Raw genomic sequence first — 20125 nt, 5'->3', positions numbered from 1 at the left:
TTGACACCATCAAAGGGCTTTAAACAAAAAGGAACCTGTTTTGCTGCTGTGCTTCACCAAGCCATTTCAATGCAAAATCCACAGTCCTCTAAATTCCTGCAGACATGTATCAACACCTTTCCATTGCTTCCTCCTGGAATGACTTAAAGGTGGAAAATGATGCCTTAAATGTTAGACATGTCAGGACATCATATAAATGATGCTGCTGTCAATCTGTAAGCTACAGGTCAGACACCACACTACTTAACGCTACCAAAAGCACACAGTGATGTACTTTTCAGCAGCGGCTATTATAGCGCATGTATTATACACCACAGGTAAGTAGTTAACAACGTTACGTGTTTGGATAGCTATAAACAAATAGAGACGGGAGGGGAAGGAGACATAGCTTCTTCCTGCCATCCGCAGCAGATAAAAAAGGCAGTTGGAAAAGATTAGTGCAATTGAACCATAGATTAAAGAGCAAACATGGTCCTGACAGTGATGGGATTCCTGGGAGTAGGAGCTGATGCCCTGACGTTACCTGCCTGTCAGTAAGAGCCGTCAAAGTGCTGTATCACTAGAAAAACTCACTGACAAAAAAATCCCTATTCTCTGCTAGACCTCGCTACATTATCCTGTCACCCATTCATCACCGCTTCCTGTACACTTAAAAGTGGTTTTCGTTAAGGTGGATACTGGAGCAAATTGAACTAATGGAAACTATCTATAGCATTTTATGAAATACATTCCCTCCTTTGGTTTTTACTTCATGCATTTGCATATGTATATGAGCCTATTATTCCCTGCAGGACTGACCGCGGGGTAATCATTACCTAATTGAGTCAAATATTATTATTACATGAATGCAGTAATGACCAGGTTTTTGTCTTAAGTCAACTAAATACACCATGGAAGAGAACAAGATCTAATTCCACAGACCAAAACATTTAATTACCTACAGCTTGAAGGAAATATTATATCCATAATGAAGATGCAGGTTATAAGAAGTTATAAATAAATGTATAATTATAAATGTAAAATGAGCTTAGAATATACACCTACATATCATAGAAACATTAGTCCATTTTCTGTCCACTACCATTACTTTACCACTTGACCAGTTGCATAGCTTTAGGGGATGCAGAGGTAGGGGTGCACTAAGATCCTTAATGCTGTGGACAATTTTTGGCTACAGACTATAACATCACCACTAAGTGTACCCAACCATATTTGAGCTTGAGGATTATTTGTATAATAATGGTCCATTTAAGATGGAAATACCTTTTAAATAGGTTGTCCCACCATACCAAATTATCATCTATCCAGTTGATAAGGATCTGATTAGTGGGAGTTCAACTGCTGGTGTCCCCCACCGAGAACCAGGGTCCTTGAGTACGTCAAGTGAATGGAGAGATGGTTATGGATGGATGCTTCCACTCTATTCATCTGTGCCTAAAATAGCTGAGTACAGTGGCACTGTGAATGTGTGTCCAGTCAGGGTCGAATTGGCCATAGACTCTTTAAGGAAATTTTCTGTTGGGCCGATTCCTAGGAGGGCCACCCAAGCCCAACTCATGGCCGCCAGCCAGGTACATAATGATCAGATTCTCTCTAATGCACCTAGCCAGCTGCCCTTCTGAATCCTCAGGACTGCGATACAGTTGAATACTGTGGTGCAGATGGCAGTATTTTGTGCTGGACTGTGGTATTTGGTTCAGCTGGAAAGGCATATTGTTCTGCACTATGGTATTACTGGTCCTGCTTAAATATTTTGCATGGCTTTCAGTCATTTTGGACTCCCATGTCCATTTATAGTTCCCAGTCTGCCCCTGTATCCAGTCAACATGAAGTTAAAGTCCTCAGTTGACTTTGCCTAGATGTAGGAACACTGCTCTCATAGCTGGAGCAGAAGGCCTACACAAGCCAGAAGTTTGAGTCGAGCACCTTGCTACTAACCATTATACATATGAAAGCGACTGTATGAATATGGGTACAAAACTTCTGAAATTTCAGTCAACTTGGGCCTCTCAGTAGAATACTGTACATGGTATCAGTAGTGAGTCTCTTCTAACCAAAGCATTACATCATTACATTTTTCAACGCTATACAATACTGAATTCACACTGCATGCAGTATTCATTTGCCGTATGCACTGAGAAAGTTTTTCTTTATTTTATTGGAAATTTGTAAATATTGAAACAAAAGAAACAAATCAATTAAACCCAATATCTTCTGCCAATAGGGTATCCCTTGAGGACCATATCAAGTAGCCAGGTGCTACGAGGAGCCATTAAATCTCTCTCTTCAATTTCCTAAGCCGAGCTCATGTAATAAAAAGATAATTCAATCTCTTGGTTTGAAACATAAACTGAAACCTTTTTTAATTATAAGACATCAAAATTTATTTTACATACAACTATCTCCCTAGGGTAATTCTAGTTTAGAGGGAGAAAAAAAACTAATTACTCAATATATAAAGATGTAGCAGTACAGCCATGATGTCTTTGTTCAGCATTGTACAGTAGGGCTAAGTCAATTGTATTTCTGCCTTAGATAGCTACATAGAGGACAAAACGTCTTGTGATTGATGAGAAATATAGTATTTGAAAATGATGTCCTGTAAATGACGAACAAAAAGGCTAAAAAACTGGTAATACAACTCGTCCTTCTATGTCAGAGAAGTACTAATATGTAAAGCTAAATGAACATATTCACAGGTCCGGAATACTTCTACCATGTACAATATTCAGGCTTACCTCTTGTGGGTTTGCACCTACTCTCAAGAGATTGAATTTAATATCCCTTTTACTTCTCTCCGAACGTCACAACAAAAAGAAATTCAAATCTTGGAAATAGTGATTATGCGAGTGTATGAACAGCTGTCTGACAAAGGAAGACATCGTCGAGCAGGCAAATGATAGAGCTCTCTGTAATTGTTTAAGCAAAGCAATTGAGAAAGAATATGTATAGACTAATGCTGTTCAGAAGTTGTATACATATTGGAATTACCCTGTCATTTACACTTTACAACTACATATTTCCTCTGAGTAGTGCATGAGCTAATTTTATAACACCAAATATATTTAAATACAGTCCCGTGTGTGTGTTCCCGAGCAGGATTTTCTTGAGATAAATTTTTAGATTTCATTGGTTTTGCATACTGATAACTGAAGTTCGGGCACTTCGCAATAATAAAGGCAACCACAGCAATATTTGGGGTCTTACTGTATGTCTACTACTGTTTTAGGAATGTTCAGTCTAGAAGGGGAGACTATCTTGGCAATGCAGTACATGGGTATCATATGGCGGTATGTATCATGCCTATCGTTCCATAGCACTGAGCAGAAGGCGCTCTGTGTACCAAAGTACAGGTTTAGGCTAGGTTCACACCTGCATTGGAGGTTCTAGCAGGCGCCTCGATCTCAAATTCGGGCAAAAAATAAATAAAAAAAATGGCATGCAGTGGTAATTTGTCCACCAAAATACCAGCATTCACACCGGACACGGAATGGATCCCATTATAGTAAATGGGATCCACTGGGCTCCAGTAGTGTCTGGCATGTGCCAGATCCAGCAGGTCCAGTATTCTGTTCCTATGCTGGATCCAAATAATGAAATCCTAGCACTAATGTGCATGTAGCCTTAGCAGATATGGAGCAAGGACTCATTCAGACGGCCATAGTGTTTTGTGGTCCGCAAAATGCAGACCGCACATGGATGCCACTATGATAGAAATGACTATTCGAATAGGGTTTGCTCTATCTTTCTTGCAGGGCCACGTAACGGAACTAGGGATGTGGACCCATTCATACGGTCGTCTGAATGAACCCTGACAGTTTGAAGCTGGTCGAACACCTTCACTGCCTGTAGGCTGAACTACCCCATCCCCGTATACATGAATGCTTGGATCGCCTGAGCCTGAATGTGTTTTCAATCTGATCAGAGGAATCGCTGCCAATCACCTCTGGCAGAAGCTTATTTCCAAAGAGGAAATAGGATTGTATATGTTGAAAAGTCCTTCCTTGCACTGACATAATCTATCAGAGAGAGTCATCACGCCCATGTACGGAAAATACTCAGACGGTCCTGCCAAGAGTAGCAGGTTCGGCGAACCTTGCACTTTTGTAGATGAGCACCTTTAGGCCTGCTACTTCTTCAGGATTCCCATGAAATGTCAATAATCACTGTGCATGTATGGTAGATCCATTTGATTGTAAGCTCCACTGACTGATTAACGTATTTTTCCCATGTATCAAATGCATTGATTGGTGAGGAACAGGTTAATGCATTAGCTGTAATTCATCTTTCGACCGGCCTGTGTTTAAAGTGCCACTTAGATATTTTTATTTTTTTAAACTTTGCCGGGGCTGATGTTATCATTCTCAATTAAAAAGAGTGACAAATTGGCAGAAAACAACCAACCCCCTGTGCCGTAACACAGCGAATAGTCCTCCAGTGACCTCAGCTGGTGCTTCTCCAATGCCAGCGATGATTCGCTCCCTCACAATGGGAAGATTTTATTCAGTCGTCAGGTATTACAAACGCTGGCACATAGCGACTGATCAATAAAGTTATATTGGAGACATCCCCTGCTCCAAACACAGAGTGCTAATGAAACTCATCTGTATGTCTGCCTCCAAACACCCATTCACTTATTGTTAATCACTACCACTGCTTGGAAAAGTGGTCAAATGCAAAATGAAGGCATCGGAAATCATTGCAAGCTTTGATAAGGTGCAGCTTATTAGGTAGAAGTTAAATTGTCACCATCATTGTAGAATCTGCTGTAATATTGTAACTCTTATGTAAATTCTCAATGCAACAAACTGAAGTATTACTATTCTCAGATATAACGCTCTTCTATGGATCAAAGGCTCAGCCATCCTAATATCCTGTCGTAATGTATTTGCACATAATTACATCATTAGAGTTGATATGAGTGCACAATAATTATCAGTTTTGTAACTAGAATAGTGTTGATCCAGAATAAGAGAAAAAAAAACTAATAACCAAATATATTTCTTGTTATACATGGTATATGGCTGTGTATGTGTACTAGCAAAAACAAGAAAAAAAAAAAAACAAGAAAAATGATCCAAATATAAAGAATATGGTGCAGTCCACAGTCAGCAACGAGCCGTGTTTGATTACTGTCTATAAAAGTAGTGGCACCATTAACTTACAGTATTTGAAGGTGATTTTTTTTCCTATAAAGTTTAATATATGAAACCAAGTATTTCATCAAATCAAATGCCAAAATTTGGGGGTCAATTATTAAACTGAAATGCACCTAAATTAGGTGTATTTCTGGCGCCAGCTCTACAAAAGAATGTAGAAAATGGTCTAAATGTAAGACAGCAAGGAAGCGGCAGAGGATCCCCCGAAGTTATGTAGAAGCCAGCGCCTCTAAATAACTCCGGCGGATCCTCCATCAGTGCAGGGCTTTATTAAGGCCGCTGTCTAAAAAAACTAACAAACAGTCTTAATAAATGTGCCCCTTGGTCTGGCTTCCTAATATATAATGCTACCTGTATAAGCCCTATGCCTATAAAGAAGACATACTATGGTAAAAGTGTTAATAATCTTTGTTCGTATGTTTCACACCAGTTTTGACCTGGAGGCCAAGAAAGCTACAGAGACATACTTAAAGGCATGACTGTAGATTCAGAATTTATGGCAGATTATTATATGATTGATATAAAAAATATATATATTGAATTAAAAATGTTAGCAAATTGATGGTGTGTGTATGGGCTAGAAACCGGTGGTGACCACCACTTTATGTAGATTAGACACTTGAGTATGTTTCTATGGCACATGTTCCTGATGAGTTTTTAAGTGTTTTTGTTGGGTTTTACATTCAGTGAATAATTTCATTAAGCTGCCGATAGAGTGGACAAACATAAGCACATATGACTTGAGCATGCATAAACTACAACTGCACCCATTATTGCTTATTAACACTTCATGACTAAGTCTGACACGGGAGAGAGTGTAATTACTTTCATTGTTCCCCATATGGACGTAGTACATCTCTCCTATTCCTTTGTTAGCTTATCGAGGAGTAGTTTAAAGTATCATACCAGCCATTTCATTATGAGCACGTTGACCATAACGGAGATGTTTGTGAAAAGGGGTGTGCATGTAAATATTATTATTGTTGTTTGTCTTTTTCACTTTTGCACTGGTGAACCACCACAGTGGTACCTTTTTTATGATCTGACTAGTAAAAGTTATGTTTTAAGGGGATCAATACTGCTGGACACTATACTGTGAACTTTAGATCCTTTTTCATTGATCTATATTGAATAAGCTGGACATTTAAATATTAGGTACAGACTACATTATGTTACTCGTTCAGACCACTGTATCCCAGAACTTATGTGTTCAGATGCTTCCAATCACACCAAGAACATGCATGTGCTGACAATGTGCACTAATAGGCCGGTTAGCATTCATTGCTTAGTGCTAATTAACTACAAGGCAATGAAACCTTTAAGTATTGCTAAATTAGCACTCAACTGGATGAAACTAAAATTGACTGGCCGATTCTGAAAGGCAATCAAATGAAATAAACTTAGGCACTCCTTCAGTTTTGTTTGAAATATTGTGTTGATTTTTTTTTGGTTTTCATATGCAAGGAAACGTTTTGTTGCCTTGCATATGAAAATCAAATCAAAATCAACACAATGCTTCAAACAAAACTGAAGGAGTGCCTACGATGTTGGGACCCCACAACTAGAGTACCCGAACAACAGGACATGAGTGCCACATTCTACCTAAATCATTCCGGAAGAAAACCACTATCTCCGAATATCTCATTCCTCTTAACAAAAATTGAACAACAGAGAAAAGTCATCAATATGCTGAAGTACACTTTTACTAGTAGAAAAACTGGCACTCCATTCTAGATAAAGTAATTTAAAAGCAAATAATTTTAGCAGACATGGATACGTTCTTTCATCTGTACTTTGTTAAGAAATACAAGGTAATAAAATCCAGGTGGTGTACTTGTTATTGAATATAGTCTCGATGTTAGAGTTTCATTCCGAGGATAGCACAATAGACCGAAAAATAAAAGATATATAATGTAGTAAATATCGTGCCAACCTTATCTTAAAAGTGAAGTGCAGTCAAAACTCCTGTGTCTAGAAAATAATGATATCATTTATTTAGCTCTTTTAATTGAATGTAACTATGGCTGTGGACAGCAGCTTGGCTCAGCGGTTAGCACTGTGTAGCTTTGCAGCGATGGGGTTGTGGGTCTGAAACCAACCAATCTGCATAAAGATTGCAAAAATTTCCTCCAAGTACTCTATCTTCATCTCACACTCTAAAAACATACTGATAGGTTTATTGGTTTCCTAGGAAACTGGTCCTAGTGCGTTCCTAAAAGCCCCCATACACAGTAGTGTATTGTCATTCGAACCTACTGAGAACAGTCTAATGTGTGTGGGGAGCTCCTGACTCTCACCGGACAGATTATGTCAGGGGAAAGAAGAATGGATTCAATACTTTTGCCCGATCCTTTTTGTTCTCCTGTAACCATAGTTCTCTGCCAGTGGCTTCTATCCCTCTACCCATTGAATACACATGAACCTGTATGTGTAAGAGGGAGACCAGAGGGAGTCGGGAGAGATAGATCTGGCCTGAACAATCGTTTGGCCGACAACTATTGAATGTGCATGGCCGATTTAAGATAATAATGTCTATGTATAGTAAGGGCAAGATATGTTGAAATTTAAGGTTCAGTAATTTTTGGTCAAATATTATGACAAACAATCGGTAAAATGCATATTTTTGCCCTTGCAATTGTGAGTCTAGGACACTGCTTTTATAGACCCTCTACACACAAAGGTTTCTTGTAAATATGGGCATAGTTTAGATATAATTAGTTTTGGCCTAGTCTAACAGAATTATGGTTATTTTGCTCAATTTTGTACCTTGGGAAATGATTGTTACTTAATAACATAATTGTGTCGGCCATTTATGAGTGCTCTTTATTTTCAGACCATTAAAGGTTTGACAACCTCTAGCCATAATTATTATTAAGTTTCAGAATTAGATAGATAATGAAAGCTATTTTGTGTAGTTGACAAAAGGCTAAGGCAGCACAATCCTCAGATTTTGACATTCTAAGCACCTTCTCTACCTGTATGAGATAAGATGAGTCAGGCTAGATGTCTTGGTTAAAAAATGCAGTAAATGTTTGTGATCTTGAAAGAGTCTTCTGACCTCCTTGTGCCTCAAGCTCTAAGCTCTACAAGCTTTGGATAGCCGTTGGCTGAACTTTCCTCCATACACATCCATGTTGGATTAGATGATCATACATGTGTTCTATATGGGTAAAGGGGAGTAAAATGCTACCAGACATCTCTAGCAGCTTATCTACCCAGAGAAGAAAAAGGATCGAACAGCCCAATCATTCTTTCCCCCCCAACATTTGTTATCAAGTAAAAGTTTGTATACCACCATTTACATTAGATGGCCATCTAGTGAAACAGAGATTGGTGGGTTTGCCTGGCAATCATCTAATGTGTATGGTTAGCTTTAAACTATAAAATAAACTACCAACATGTCACTGCCATATATCTAAGCTGTAGGCTATTTAACAATGCCAAAAAATACTAATTTGAGATTTCAGAAAGTTTTGATTATTCTGTTTTGACACTTGATGGCGACTCATAGGATCATTGGAAGAACATTACCAAGGATCAGACCATCAATCTCTGGTAAGTTTGGTCTTGATATAATACTGGTTGGATAATAATTATGAATAATGCAATTAATTTAGATGTCTGTAAAAGCATAGTCAATAAAAATGAATAAGAGCGACTGACCTGTTAAGGTATTTTCCAATCCATTTCGACTGAACATTTGGAAAAGCCACTGTAGGAGATTGTGATGTCAGCTAACAGAGCAGAGGCCTCCTGAGAATCATTTAATTAGTTTTATTTTTTTTTTACTGTATTTCAAATAAAATATCCCAGAGAGGCTGTCAGCGCTGACATTGGTTCTGTCAGTGAGGTGCCTTTTTGCCTGATTAATTAGTAATAAAGAGACACACTTTTTGGCAGCTCTTATTTCTTCACTATTTTCCCAGAACAGCAGGGAATACTTTGGGGAGCGACAAAAACACTATTAGCATTTCAGCACTAAGGAGCAATAAATATATTTTTGCCTTTCTAATCAATACTAGCCACTAGAAGAATTATGGAAGTTTCTAAAACATTAATGTCACCAGTTTTACTAATCAATCAGGTTGGCCCGCCATCTTGTCTCTGGTTCTTTTCATAGCCTAATACAAGTTCATACAGAGGCAAATACCGATACCACCTGGATATATGCAAAGCACATAAACCGTATAACATATGAACACACACACAAAAGTTTGGGGATATGATTATACCTCTTTCCCAAGTTTAATTGTGAGACAATCACACATGCGTATCTTAATGCCAGCTTTATGGCGGCAAGAACTTTTCACGCAGCATTGCTAGCGGGCGAAAGGATTTCGCAAATCCGCACTATTAAACCAAGAAAGCTCATCAGAGCGCAATCTGAAATACAATAATGAATAGTACAAACAAAAATTTACATACCATAATGAGCGCTCAGTGACAATATTGTGGCCATTGTAGCCAGATTGGCAAGGCACCCTAATATATTACACATGTAGAAGGGGGGGGATACATGAATAAAGCATATAAATAGGCTGCTGGGATATAGAAGGTTGCAATTATCACAGGTTTACCTAATGCCCAGATTTTAAGCCAAGCATGCATAGTCATAGAGTTAAATTCAACAACTCGTGGAAAAAATTACAAGGGAGCCATTAATTTGTGGGTGTGGGGTATTATTGTTGGAGGCACCGGTCAAACTGAAATGCATATATTCCTAGGTAGGAAATGAACAAAAAAAAAGTTCACACAAAAATCCACCAAGAAAGCATGAACATATGATGAATACAATTTTGGAATTAGCTCTTATGAGCTGAACAGTAACAACTTAGAAACCGGTGCAATAGTTTACATGACTATGAGTATAGCAATTCTTTAGCAACTTTGAGTTTAACAATATCGAATATATATATTTTTTTTAAATGTCATATTATTGACAGATGTGAGTACGGCATGTTCTACCAGTAAATCTACTGTTTGTAATTAGTGTACAAAAAAAAAAAAGGAAAAAAAATACGTTGATCTATTAGCTTCAGCTTAATAGTATATTACCGTATATGCGATGTAATGCATAAATAAACTAGATCCAAACTGTATGACAACGAAAAAGAAACAAAAAGTTTTCCAAAATTGAGAACTGTATAAAAAAAAATCTAATACTAAGAATAAGAATAATAAAAGACAAAAAAATATATAAGTCCTGCAAATGGAATAGAGGAATGGTACATGTGTTTTAGCACATATTACCATGTATACAGATGATAAGTTAATAGTCATTTAGTCAGTGGATCGGACGCGAAGCCACAAATATCCTATATTTACAGAAAGAGTAAATTTTGCACCATTCAGACCACAAGCCCTACAGGTTAGGCCCTTCTGGATGTAGATCGGCTTTCCTTTACTAAATCTGATCATGCAGTGTGTTGATAGTCTCTTATGCAGTGGGGCCATCTACCATAATACACAGCATCTTTCAAATTGTAGGTTCTAATAATTATGATAATAATTCCAAAACTATAATTAAAAATGAAACCACATTAAATTATAAACCCCCTACGTGGTCCGATTCAATAATCCAATGCTAAATTATGCAAACCATCATAAAAATAAATAAGGCCGAGTGTAAGTCTTGCACAATGCTGCGCTCCACTAACAAAAAATGCCTTTCATTTACTTTCTCTATTTGCTGCATTTTTCGAACAGAGAGCAAGGAAGTAGTGGCAATTATGGCTTTGACAGACACTAATAACTTACAGGACAGTTGGAAATAGAAACCTCAAGAGCACTTTGCAACATGAGCAGACAAAGGAAGATTTCTGATAGTTTTCCTGTTCACACAATTAAGCAGGAAAATATTATCAGTACAACTGAATTTCCTATCAGAGGCCAGTTCAAAATGGACTCTGAAATATATATATGTAACCCAATGTGCAGCATGTAACAATGTAACAGTAGGCTATAGCCAGGGGAGTGATGGCAGTGTTATGGAATATGTTGGTGCTATATAAAGAAATAATATAATATTAATACCATTGGGTAACCAGTGACTAATACCAGGGTAGAGTATGCGGCCAATGGTAGGTCCAACTGCGAGATTTGCCTATCTTCTTCTGGCACCGAATCTTAAAAAAATATTTCTAGGGTTCAGTGTGTTCTTATAAGACAATGGAATTTACAGAACAATCTACGTCCTACTATTTGCCCTGCAAAAATGAAAGATTTGGCAAGATGGACAATTCTAGACATTTGTATATATAAGATTCTGAATATATCTACTATGGAGAGTTATAGGGTAAAATCACAAATAATGTTCCACCCTAGTCATCTCATTTAAATATGAAAGTCCTTACCCTAGTGTAAAGTCAAAAGTATATACATAGAGCAAAGATATAGTAGAGCTGAGTTTGTCATCTGCAGCAGGGCTGAGTCTTGATACCTCCGTACAACCCTTCATGGGTTATCTGGGGTTTTGCAGATTACACTGGGCAGAAAAACAGGCAGCCCCAGACAGTTAACTAAGTCAGCACTGCTACATCTAGAGGTCTATGTTGTTCTATATGTATACCCATCGTCTAGGGATATGGATGTATAAACAATACATTACAATTGTTTGGCACTTCTATAAATGTTTACTGGGGGATCCAACGACCTCCAGCACATCTATGTATGTAGATTCACTTTCCATGGGATGAAATAATCTGCAGAGCACCATGATATAGAGTAGAATTGTATGTAGGAGTGTCCGGTGTTAGCACAAAAAACTATCTTAATTCCTCTGTTCAATAGTCAGGAAGGCAGAATTTGGGTTCTGGGAATGTGAAGGGTCATTAGCTGTAGACATATGTCTTTCTAGTCAATACAATTATTGCATATTTAGCTGTAACTGTACCTGACCTCTGGGTTTCATTTATTCTTCTATTTATGGAGGCAGACAATACATTTCAGGTCAGATTTCATGCAATTTATGTTTATTTTATACAAAAAAAAAGAATAAAAAAAAGAAAAGAATATGAGGTACCATCATGACTACTTCCTGAGCTCTCCAGAAGATTTCTGAAACATAAACCTCCAAAACCTATGACTGTGGATCGTGTATTATTGAGTCTTAATAAGGAAGGAAATAATTGGTAGGAATAACTGCAATAAAACCTTCAAACATGCATTAACAATCTTGTTCGGAACACACTACCCTTTTTACATTGCCAAAAAATAGGCTTCGACCTGCGAAGATTGCAAGGGAGAAGGATTTCTAGAGTAGAATACACTTCTGCACTCCTAGTGCTGGCGTGCTCTACAAGGAAGGATCTCCCCTGCCTTCAGCCCCATTAACCAGACATACATTCTCCATTTAAGGAACTCCTAAGACAACTAGCGGCCATCTTTGAAAAAAAAAATATCCAGGGACGCCATTTTGTGCTTAGACAGCAGTGCAGCACAATGATATCACTCACTGATGACCTAAAGAACATCAAGGCAACTTCTTCATGGCTTTTTAGAAAAGCAGAATTATTCATATGCATGTAGTAGGAGAAGGGAGTTTGTCATTAGGCACAATCTTAATAGTATTCGGTCTTGGGAATGCTTTTTCATACAGCATCTTGATCAAACTAAATAGTTAAATGCCAACTTTGGCTCTGCTACATTTCTATGGTGTGGAGACCATGGTACTTGCACTCGATCATACCAAGGATCAGCAACCTCCGGCACTCCAGCTGTTCAGAAACTACAACTCCCAGAATGCTTCATTCACTTCTGTGGGAGTTAGAAGAACAGCTGAGCATGTTTGCATGCTGGGAGTTGTAGTTTCAAAGCAGCTGGAGTGCCGAAGGTTGCTGATCCCCTGGAGTAGTATATAATGGTATATCAAGCCAGGTTGCGTATACTCCTAGCCCACCCGAAGTATGAAACAAAAAAAGGTGACCGATTTGGCTTTAAAGCCCAAAAGAAATTCCCACTTGCATGAAGAGGAATCATTTCATGTGAGATAATGAAGTGCATTGAGATATTAAACTGCTGCCACTCAACCCATTCATTGAATTAAAGATATGAAATAATATGATGTCACCAATGTGATCAATAACGCTCTTTCAAATGTTATCCGCAGCCTTCCTCAAGATTTTCATTGGCACCTTATTAAACAATACTTAAAAAGTTAATGCGACAATCATAAAAATGAAGCTTAGGCAGTCACCTTCATCATTTCCTATCACCTTAAAACCTCCATTTGTTGAGTTTGTCACTTAATTATAGAAGACATATTTCACCGGCAGACAGTCAGCGAGTTCATATCCGAGCTTCCTGTTTTTGCTGTAAAGTTTTAGTGTCCTGAGTTATTTTCTTCCGTAAGACCTCTCTACTGCCCTAGCATGGGTGATGGTTTCTCCGTACCTCCGAGGCGAGCTAAGCCCTACATGGGACACGGCGACACAAGAGCGGTGGACATTAGCTATTTATTAGCATCATTAAATATAGTGTACGCGTTTTACGCCCTTATCTCTCCCCCCGTGTCTAGAATTTTACGCATCTACCCGGACGTTGTCAATGAAATAACTGCTCAAAAAGTTTCCCTTTCTAAAGGTCGCATTAAAAAAAATAAAAAAAAGGAAATGGAGATGACTAACTGCTAGACGGCACAAGCTGACTCCTAATTTTAGTCTCTGCGAAAATGAAGTGCAAGTTCTCGCCGAAAATGTTTTGAGGGTGGATTTTTTTTTTCTAACCGAAGAAGAGTGATAGAAAGAGCAAAAACTCTGGATGTACACATGTGATTGTCTATGGAGGTTCTAAAAACGTAACAAGCCAACTTTTCTTAAGCACTAATTGTATTCATTCATTTTCTCAGCCCAGCATGGAGCTGGTAGATTGCTGGGTCCATAGCAACAGGGGACAGAAAGAAAGGCTCATCTTTATCTGTCCCTCTACAACAGGAAACGGGGCCACTGGGTGGAATGTAGCGCTTTCATTACGGGCATTTGCAAAAGATTAAATGGGAAGAATTACAGGAGGGTAATTTACCCTTAACTAGGTGCCCTTCCTTCAAAAGATGAGGTCTGTAAAACTACTGTTGATTGCATGGGATTCACAAGGGGAAAATACAAGTCTGCTGCAGGAACCCATTTGAAATAACCAAGGTATTCTTTCAAAGCTATAACAGGCTAGAGTAACACTATTAAAGCCAGCAAGCTGCATGTAATGAACTTCTCAGAACACTACAGCTACACTTTTAATCATGAAAAATTTATTGGGCTGGAGGTCTCTTTGTCCCTCAAATTGAAATTGCCAAATCAAAAACCCCTCTGGAAATTGGAAGCAGGAACCAATGCATCAAGAATGTGACTATTTATTTTAACTTGCTGCCCTCCAAAGATTTCCAAATCTTGAAAACAAGCCCAGAGCAAGTATAAACCTGGTTCTGCAGTATCGAGAGACAGACTTAGAAGAATTTAGCTGAAACAAAGCTATTTCAATATCCAGCCATGCAAGGAGCGGTAATCAAACTGCTCTGCATTCGTACAAGCCGATTGAGGGGCTGAAATCAGAAATACTTCCCTGCACATGCGTAACGCGTTGCTTCCATATTACATCAGTTTGTTCGCATTATGAGACCTAGAAAAGCAATTATGTACAGAGTAACAAGGCAATATAGGAGGACAACGTAAGGTATTTGGAAGTAAGTAGTAAAAGTTGTGACCTTGGTAAGTGACCTTCCCTTGACTTATACGCTAAAAATGACACGACGAAGTGAGCGAACTGGGGAAAATTTAATTATGTAGCGCGATTTTTAGAATAATTTTAAGTATATATGTAATAACACAAAATAGCTCTGTTGAATGTCCAATGACAAGGCATTTGACAAGTAACCCAACTTAATAGCCAGCTCTGCTAGGTCTTAAACAGTGCTGTCTAGCTAGGTAATAATTTGGCACCGGTAGTGCCTCAGCACATAACAACTATTACAGAAATCTGGAGGATAATGTTTAAGAAAGCACATAGACTCAGGAAAAAAAAAAAAAACTAGGTTACGAGGTTACAGAAGGACTTAAAACATACATATTCACTCGAGCACGATCCAAAAATAAGCTTCCTTTGCTGGTGTCGAGCTCAGAAGAGAAATGCCATGGCTTCTGCATATTGTTAATTGACAAGCCTGACTTATATTAATGATTTGTTATGGATGCAATATTTCACTATTCCAGGCAGACGCATTGTGGACCAGACACTTAATTATTGCAGCAGTTTTTTGGCAAAAAGTCAAAAAAGTTCATTACTGCTTCTTCAAACACATTTTTTTGCATAGGAAGGATGTTGAAATGAAAATCGACTCGGAGAATTCATCAGGTAGTTAATATAACTTGTAAGAGCTGCCAGAACTTACAGTGCCTTGACGAAGCCGCTTGTTACTCAGGATTACAATTCCAGTAAAAAAATAAAATAATTCATTTGACATTTCAGGAATATCAACAGTGGGGTATTTCATTATTTTAAGTCTTATTTTTATGCACTGTACTGTTTTTGGATGGCAGTCTGTGGGAATTTGGGTGGGGGGGGGGGGGCATCAATGCTCCTAAAAACTTAAGCTTAACCATGTCTCCCATAAATCCTGGCAGTCACAGTAGTGCTCTCTTGTTCAGACTTTCACTAGCACTCCTGTTTTATTACATGGGGCTGCGTCTACAAAGGAAAGCCACTGCACCCATTAATTTGTATCTTGACATTACAGAACAAAAGAAATGTTCTTATCAGTTGTTTGCATGTTTTACAGTGCAATTAATGAACTCTGAGAGGCATTTAATAAGATCCAGAATCTGGCTGGCATTTCCCAAGTTAAAATGAAAGCACATTTTGGCCTTGCTATATTAAATTGACTAAATCCTGCCTTGACGTGCCCCAGTGTAACCACCACTTTCACTCAGTACTCAAGAGCTGGTCACTCTACCAGAGGTGCCCCATCAATAACATGCCATACCAGGTGTTAAGTATCTGGGGCCAGATCAGATTCGCCATTGAGAGGAATATTTTTAAGACATTTAGATTTCATTTTCACTATATTTACTTATTTATTTTGGTCCTTGATACATTGTAGGTGTTTTAGATGCACAATGTAAACACAGATGTATCTGTGTAACATGTTGATTGCATTGGGATGCTACCTTACCCCTAACGTGTGGGGTACTCTTCTTTATAGAACTTTAAAGTTGCTTCTCTCTAGGCTGTTGCTAGCCTCCTTGGTATCAACTCAAAGGCTGTTAACTTGGAAATTATTCCACAGCTCCCTCTTGAGCAAGAGACTTTTCTGCAGGCTATTCTGATCTATTAAAAAACATGACCTGTGACAAAAATCGATGTACTAATCTCAAACTAAACAGCAGTATCACAGGCATATAACGTAGATAACCCTCGATAAAATGTCCTCCTCGGCCTGGCTGAAAGGTAAAGGAGGATTTGATTCACATCTGCTTTAACAAGACAATAATATAGGAGCCAGGTGACTTTGTCAAACATATGGTCACCATTTATAAAAAAGGAATGTAATTTTATGCTAGTGCAGCAAGGCGGGGAAGAAGAGGAAAACATGCAAAAACAATAAAAACTGCTCCCTCCAACAACGGTCTCCATAACTCAAGAAAGTTATTGCTTGGTCCTCTCCATAAAACTTTTATTCAAGTTTATTTTACAATACCCGGTACTAAACCTTAACTCTAATGCACTGTTAATCACATTGATGGGTATTATTTCCGGCCTAATTTGCTTTGGCATTTAAAAAAAAAAGTATTCCAGCTCTTATATTTCATTGTACTAATCATCTTTAACCAAAGCAGCTGCAGTTTTGGGTGCACATTTAAAAAAAAAAAAAAAAAAAAAGATCAAACTTCCAGGGGGGGGAAAAAAAAAACACATGTTTATGTAGAGTTAATTAGTAACCGATCGGATGACTGAGATATTTGGCTTCAAAGGTTCATTATGTTTCAGAGAAATGTACTTTCGACTCGAGGGAGACGGGATCCTAAAGGAATGAAAACACTAGTGGAGTTTGACAGATCAATATGAGTTTGTTCCATTAAGGGGAGTTCTATTGCTCCACTGTCAATGAGAAGCCATCAAGTAACTGAGACGACTGGTGGGGGAGGTAAAAGGAACTGAAAAAAAAAAAATATATAACTTTCCCAAAACTGCTTACAAGTTAATTATTGATCTGACCAACTGCTACTTTTAACTTTTTTTTCCCCTAAAAATTCTATATGTAAGAAGAAGAACGCCATTGAAATCGCAGGTCTGGAAAGTTGCAGTAACTTTTGGCGGCGCACATGGACTTGACCTGTGCAGATCTGTCTGCTGCGTGATTGCACAAAGTATGGAGAAGATGGGAGCAGAGATGAAAGCAGATACGGTCTACGCCGGGATATTTTATATAGTTAGACATAACGGTATGCTTTGGTGAGTCATTGCTGATGCCTGCACAGTCCCTTGCTGCTTCCAAGCCATTAATGAAGGGTTGGCTCACACAAAGTATAGAATTTCTATATACCGTAGAACATTAATGCGCTTATTAATATGCTGTCATACGGTATAAAAAGAAGTGACGTATAATACAATATTAAGACTGACAGGTTGCTCTCCAACCATTTAACCAGAATAGGTTACCTGGTGCAGTACCTAGATCAATACAGCCTACATTCTGCGGTAGCGTGTGTTTAGTACAAAGCAGCCTCTTGGTGCTCAACCTCCCCCCCTCCTCCTTCTCCTTACCTGGGGTTGGTGCTGTTCCAGTACACCGCATAGCGATCAGCAACCACCTTGGAGCCAGGATCCTGGCTGCAAACACACATCCAGAGTAGAAGAGACAGAAGCGTCAACATCTCCACGTGCAACATCACTCCCGGCCAAAAAGAGGGGGCGCGAGAGGAGCGAATACAGACGAATAAGAGGAGCGGAGGAGTAGAGGGCTCCCGGTATGAAGGAACAGCTCTGCTGATTTTCTCCGAGTTAATAGGAAAGGTTGTATGAACGTGTCAGGGACGCTGCTGCAGCGATGGGAGAGACAGCCTGGCTCAGGGCGGCGCTGGAGGCCGTAAGGCTGCTACTGAGAGCAGGAGTAGCAGGGCGGTGCACATTCACACCGCGCTCCCTGCACGCACAGCAGGGCAAGGAAACAGGGGACACATTCCCAGGGGGGCACCTCAGGCGCAGTACGGTCCAGATGCCAAACTAAGGGAAAAGTGGAACTCAGTTCACAGGTTGGAGAAAGGAATAGCTCAACCGCTTCCTCTGCAGTCCCGGATATACCTATGTATTGCAGCTATCCTTTTTTTGTAGAAAGTTGCTACCTAGAAATGCAAGGACTTGGGGGGGGGGGTCTTGTGTTTTTTTGGCACTTGCTGGATAAAAGGCTTGCACAATGTCAAGGAGAAAGAAGTAGGCTTTAGGGGTAAGGGTCTTGCTGATGTCCAACTTACACCCAAGGCTACCAAGCACAAGAGCTGAGAATCAGGCAATTGCCATCTCCAAAGCTACAACTGGAAAGAAGATGCGCTGCAGTCTGTCTGAAGGGTCTGTGTCTTTGGGGGTACTTTATGTATCCTCGCCCCCCGCCTCCGTCCTTGTCCTTTCTTTCAGCAGGGCGATTCTGGAGAGGTAAGAAGAAATGGGACAATCCTAGAAGCCTCTGTGATGTCTTACATCCAAGAACTCAATGCACAGGATGCAAATCAAATTGTTTTATATTCGGGGAGAAAAATAAATAAAAAACTAGAAAAATAAAAAACAAACTCCTGGAAATGCATCCAAGCCTTCTGCATAAAACAGCCACATGCATAAAGATGAGGTCCAAGATACTGCCCCAGGCATCAACAGGAGGGGAAAAGTCACTTTTTGTCTTTTTTTCTTTTTTTTCTGTCCAGTCCCCAGGAGATCAACTTGTAAGAGCAGGAGACAGTTTGAAATAAATAAAATGAGCCCCGAGATCCGACATCAGACGCATGAAAAGCCGCCTACATCAGCCTCCCAGCAACCGCAGCTGCGCCCGTGCAGGAGAGGAAACTTCTTATACAGCAGCCGGGCGGCGACTAACGGGTTAAAAGACAGGCAAGGAGAGAGAGGAAAAATGTAGGATGGAGTAAAATCCCCTCCAAAAAGTCCCACCCTCCTCCAGCAAGAGACTCACTGCTCAGAGATGTGGCGGCGCTGACACCCGCGGCGGGCGTGCAGGTACGGGCACTACTCAGGAGAGGCTTCCTCAGCCGCCGGGTGAGCCTGGGAGGAATCCTGCACTTTACTAGGCAGGAGGGGGGCGGACGGAGCCGCTGTTTGCTGAGACATTTCCACAGTCTCTCCCTCTCTCTGCCTCGGGATTGGTGAGGCTCAGGAGAAGCGGGCGGCGCCGGGCGGCCTGCAACAAATGGCCCCGCCCTCCCCAAAGCCGGACTAATTGAATTACACTGAAATCTGGATGCTTAACAGGCACTACTGAAGCAGCAGCCTCTGGCACTGGAGATTAACCCTCACAGGGCCGAAGCCTGCAGAAGGCTGGAGCAATAACCTGCAGGGCAACCCCCCCCCCAGCAGCAGATGTCCACCCGGCACACATGTGGCATTGTTCACATCAGGCATGCAGAGGAGCCTACCTACCGCCAGGTCTACACAGGCCTGTCTGAGATCCAAATGTCTACATGCGTCGCATCCGCATGAGATCTATGTATCAGTCATCTGGTTCAAATCCAGACCAAAGGATAAAATAGACAGATATATAGGTAGATACGACACATGAGAGATAAACAGATAGATACGACACATGAGAGATAAACAGATAGATACGACACATGATAGATAGATAGATACATAGATACGACACATGATAGATACATAAAATACGACACATAGATAAACAGATAGATACATAGGTAGATAAAACACATGATAGATAAACAGATAGATATATAGGTAGATACGACACATGAGAGATAAAC

General features: G+C 39.6%; 1 protein-coding gene across 1 annotated transcript in view; it reads right to left on the bottom strand.

The window, feature by feature from the left end:
• EFNA5 (ephrin A5) overlaps window positions 1–19590 on the bottom strand; it is a 373670-nt gene extending 354080 nt beyond the window's left edge. The window contains exon 1 of the mRNA XM_044275956.1: window positions 17910–19590. Within this exon, the coding sequence (XP_044131891.1) occupies window positions 17910–18034 (125 nt within the window). The 5' untranslated portion in view covers window positions 18035–19590. The remainder of the gene's footprint in view (window positions 1–17909) is intronic.
• Between the last annotated feature and the right edge of the window lie 535 nt (window positions 19591–20125).

This window comes from Bufo gargarizans, chromosome 1 (assembly GCF_014858855.1).
Source record: "Bufo gargarizans isolate SCDJY-AF-19 chromosome 1, ASM1485885v1, whole genome shotgun sequence".
Taxonomy (NCBI): Eukaryota; Metazoa; Chordata; class Amphibia; order Anura; family Bufonidae; genus Bufo; species Bufo gargarizans.
This window is presented reverse-complemented; position numbering and strand designations above follow the sequence as displayed.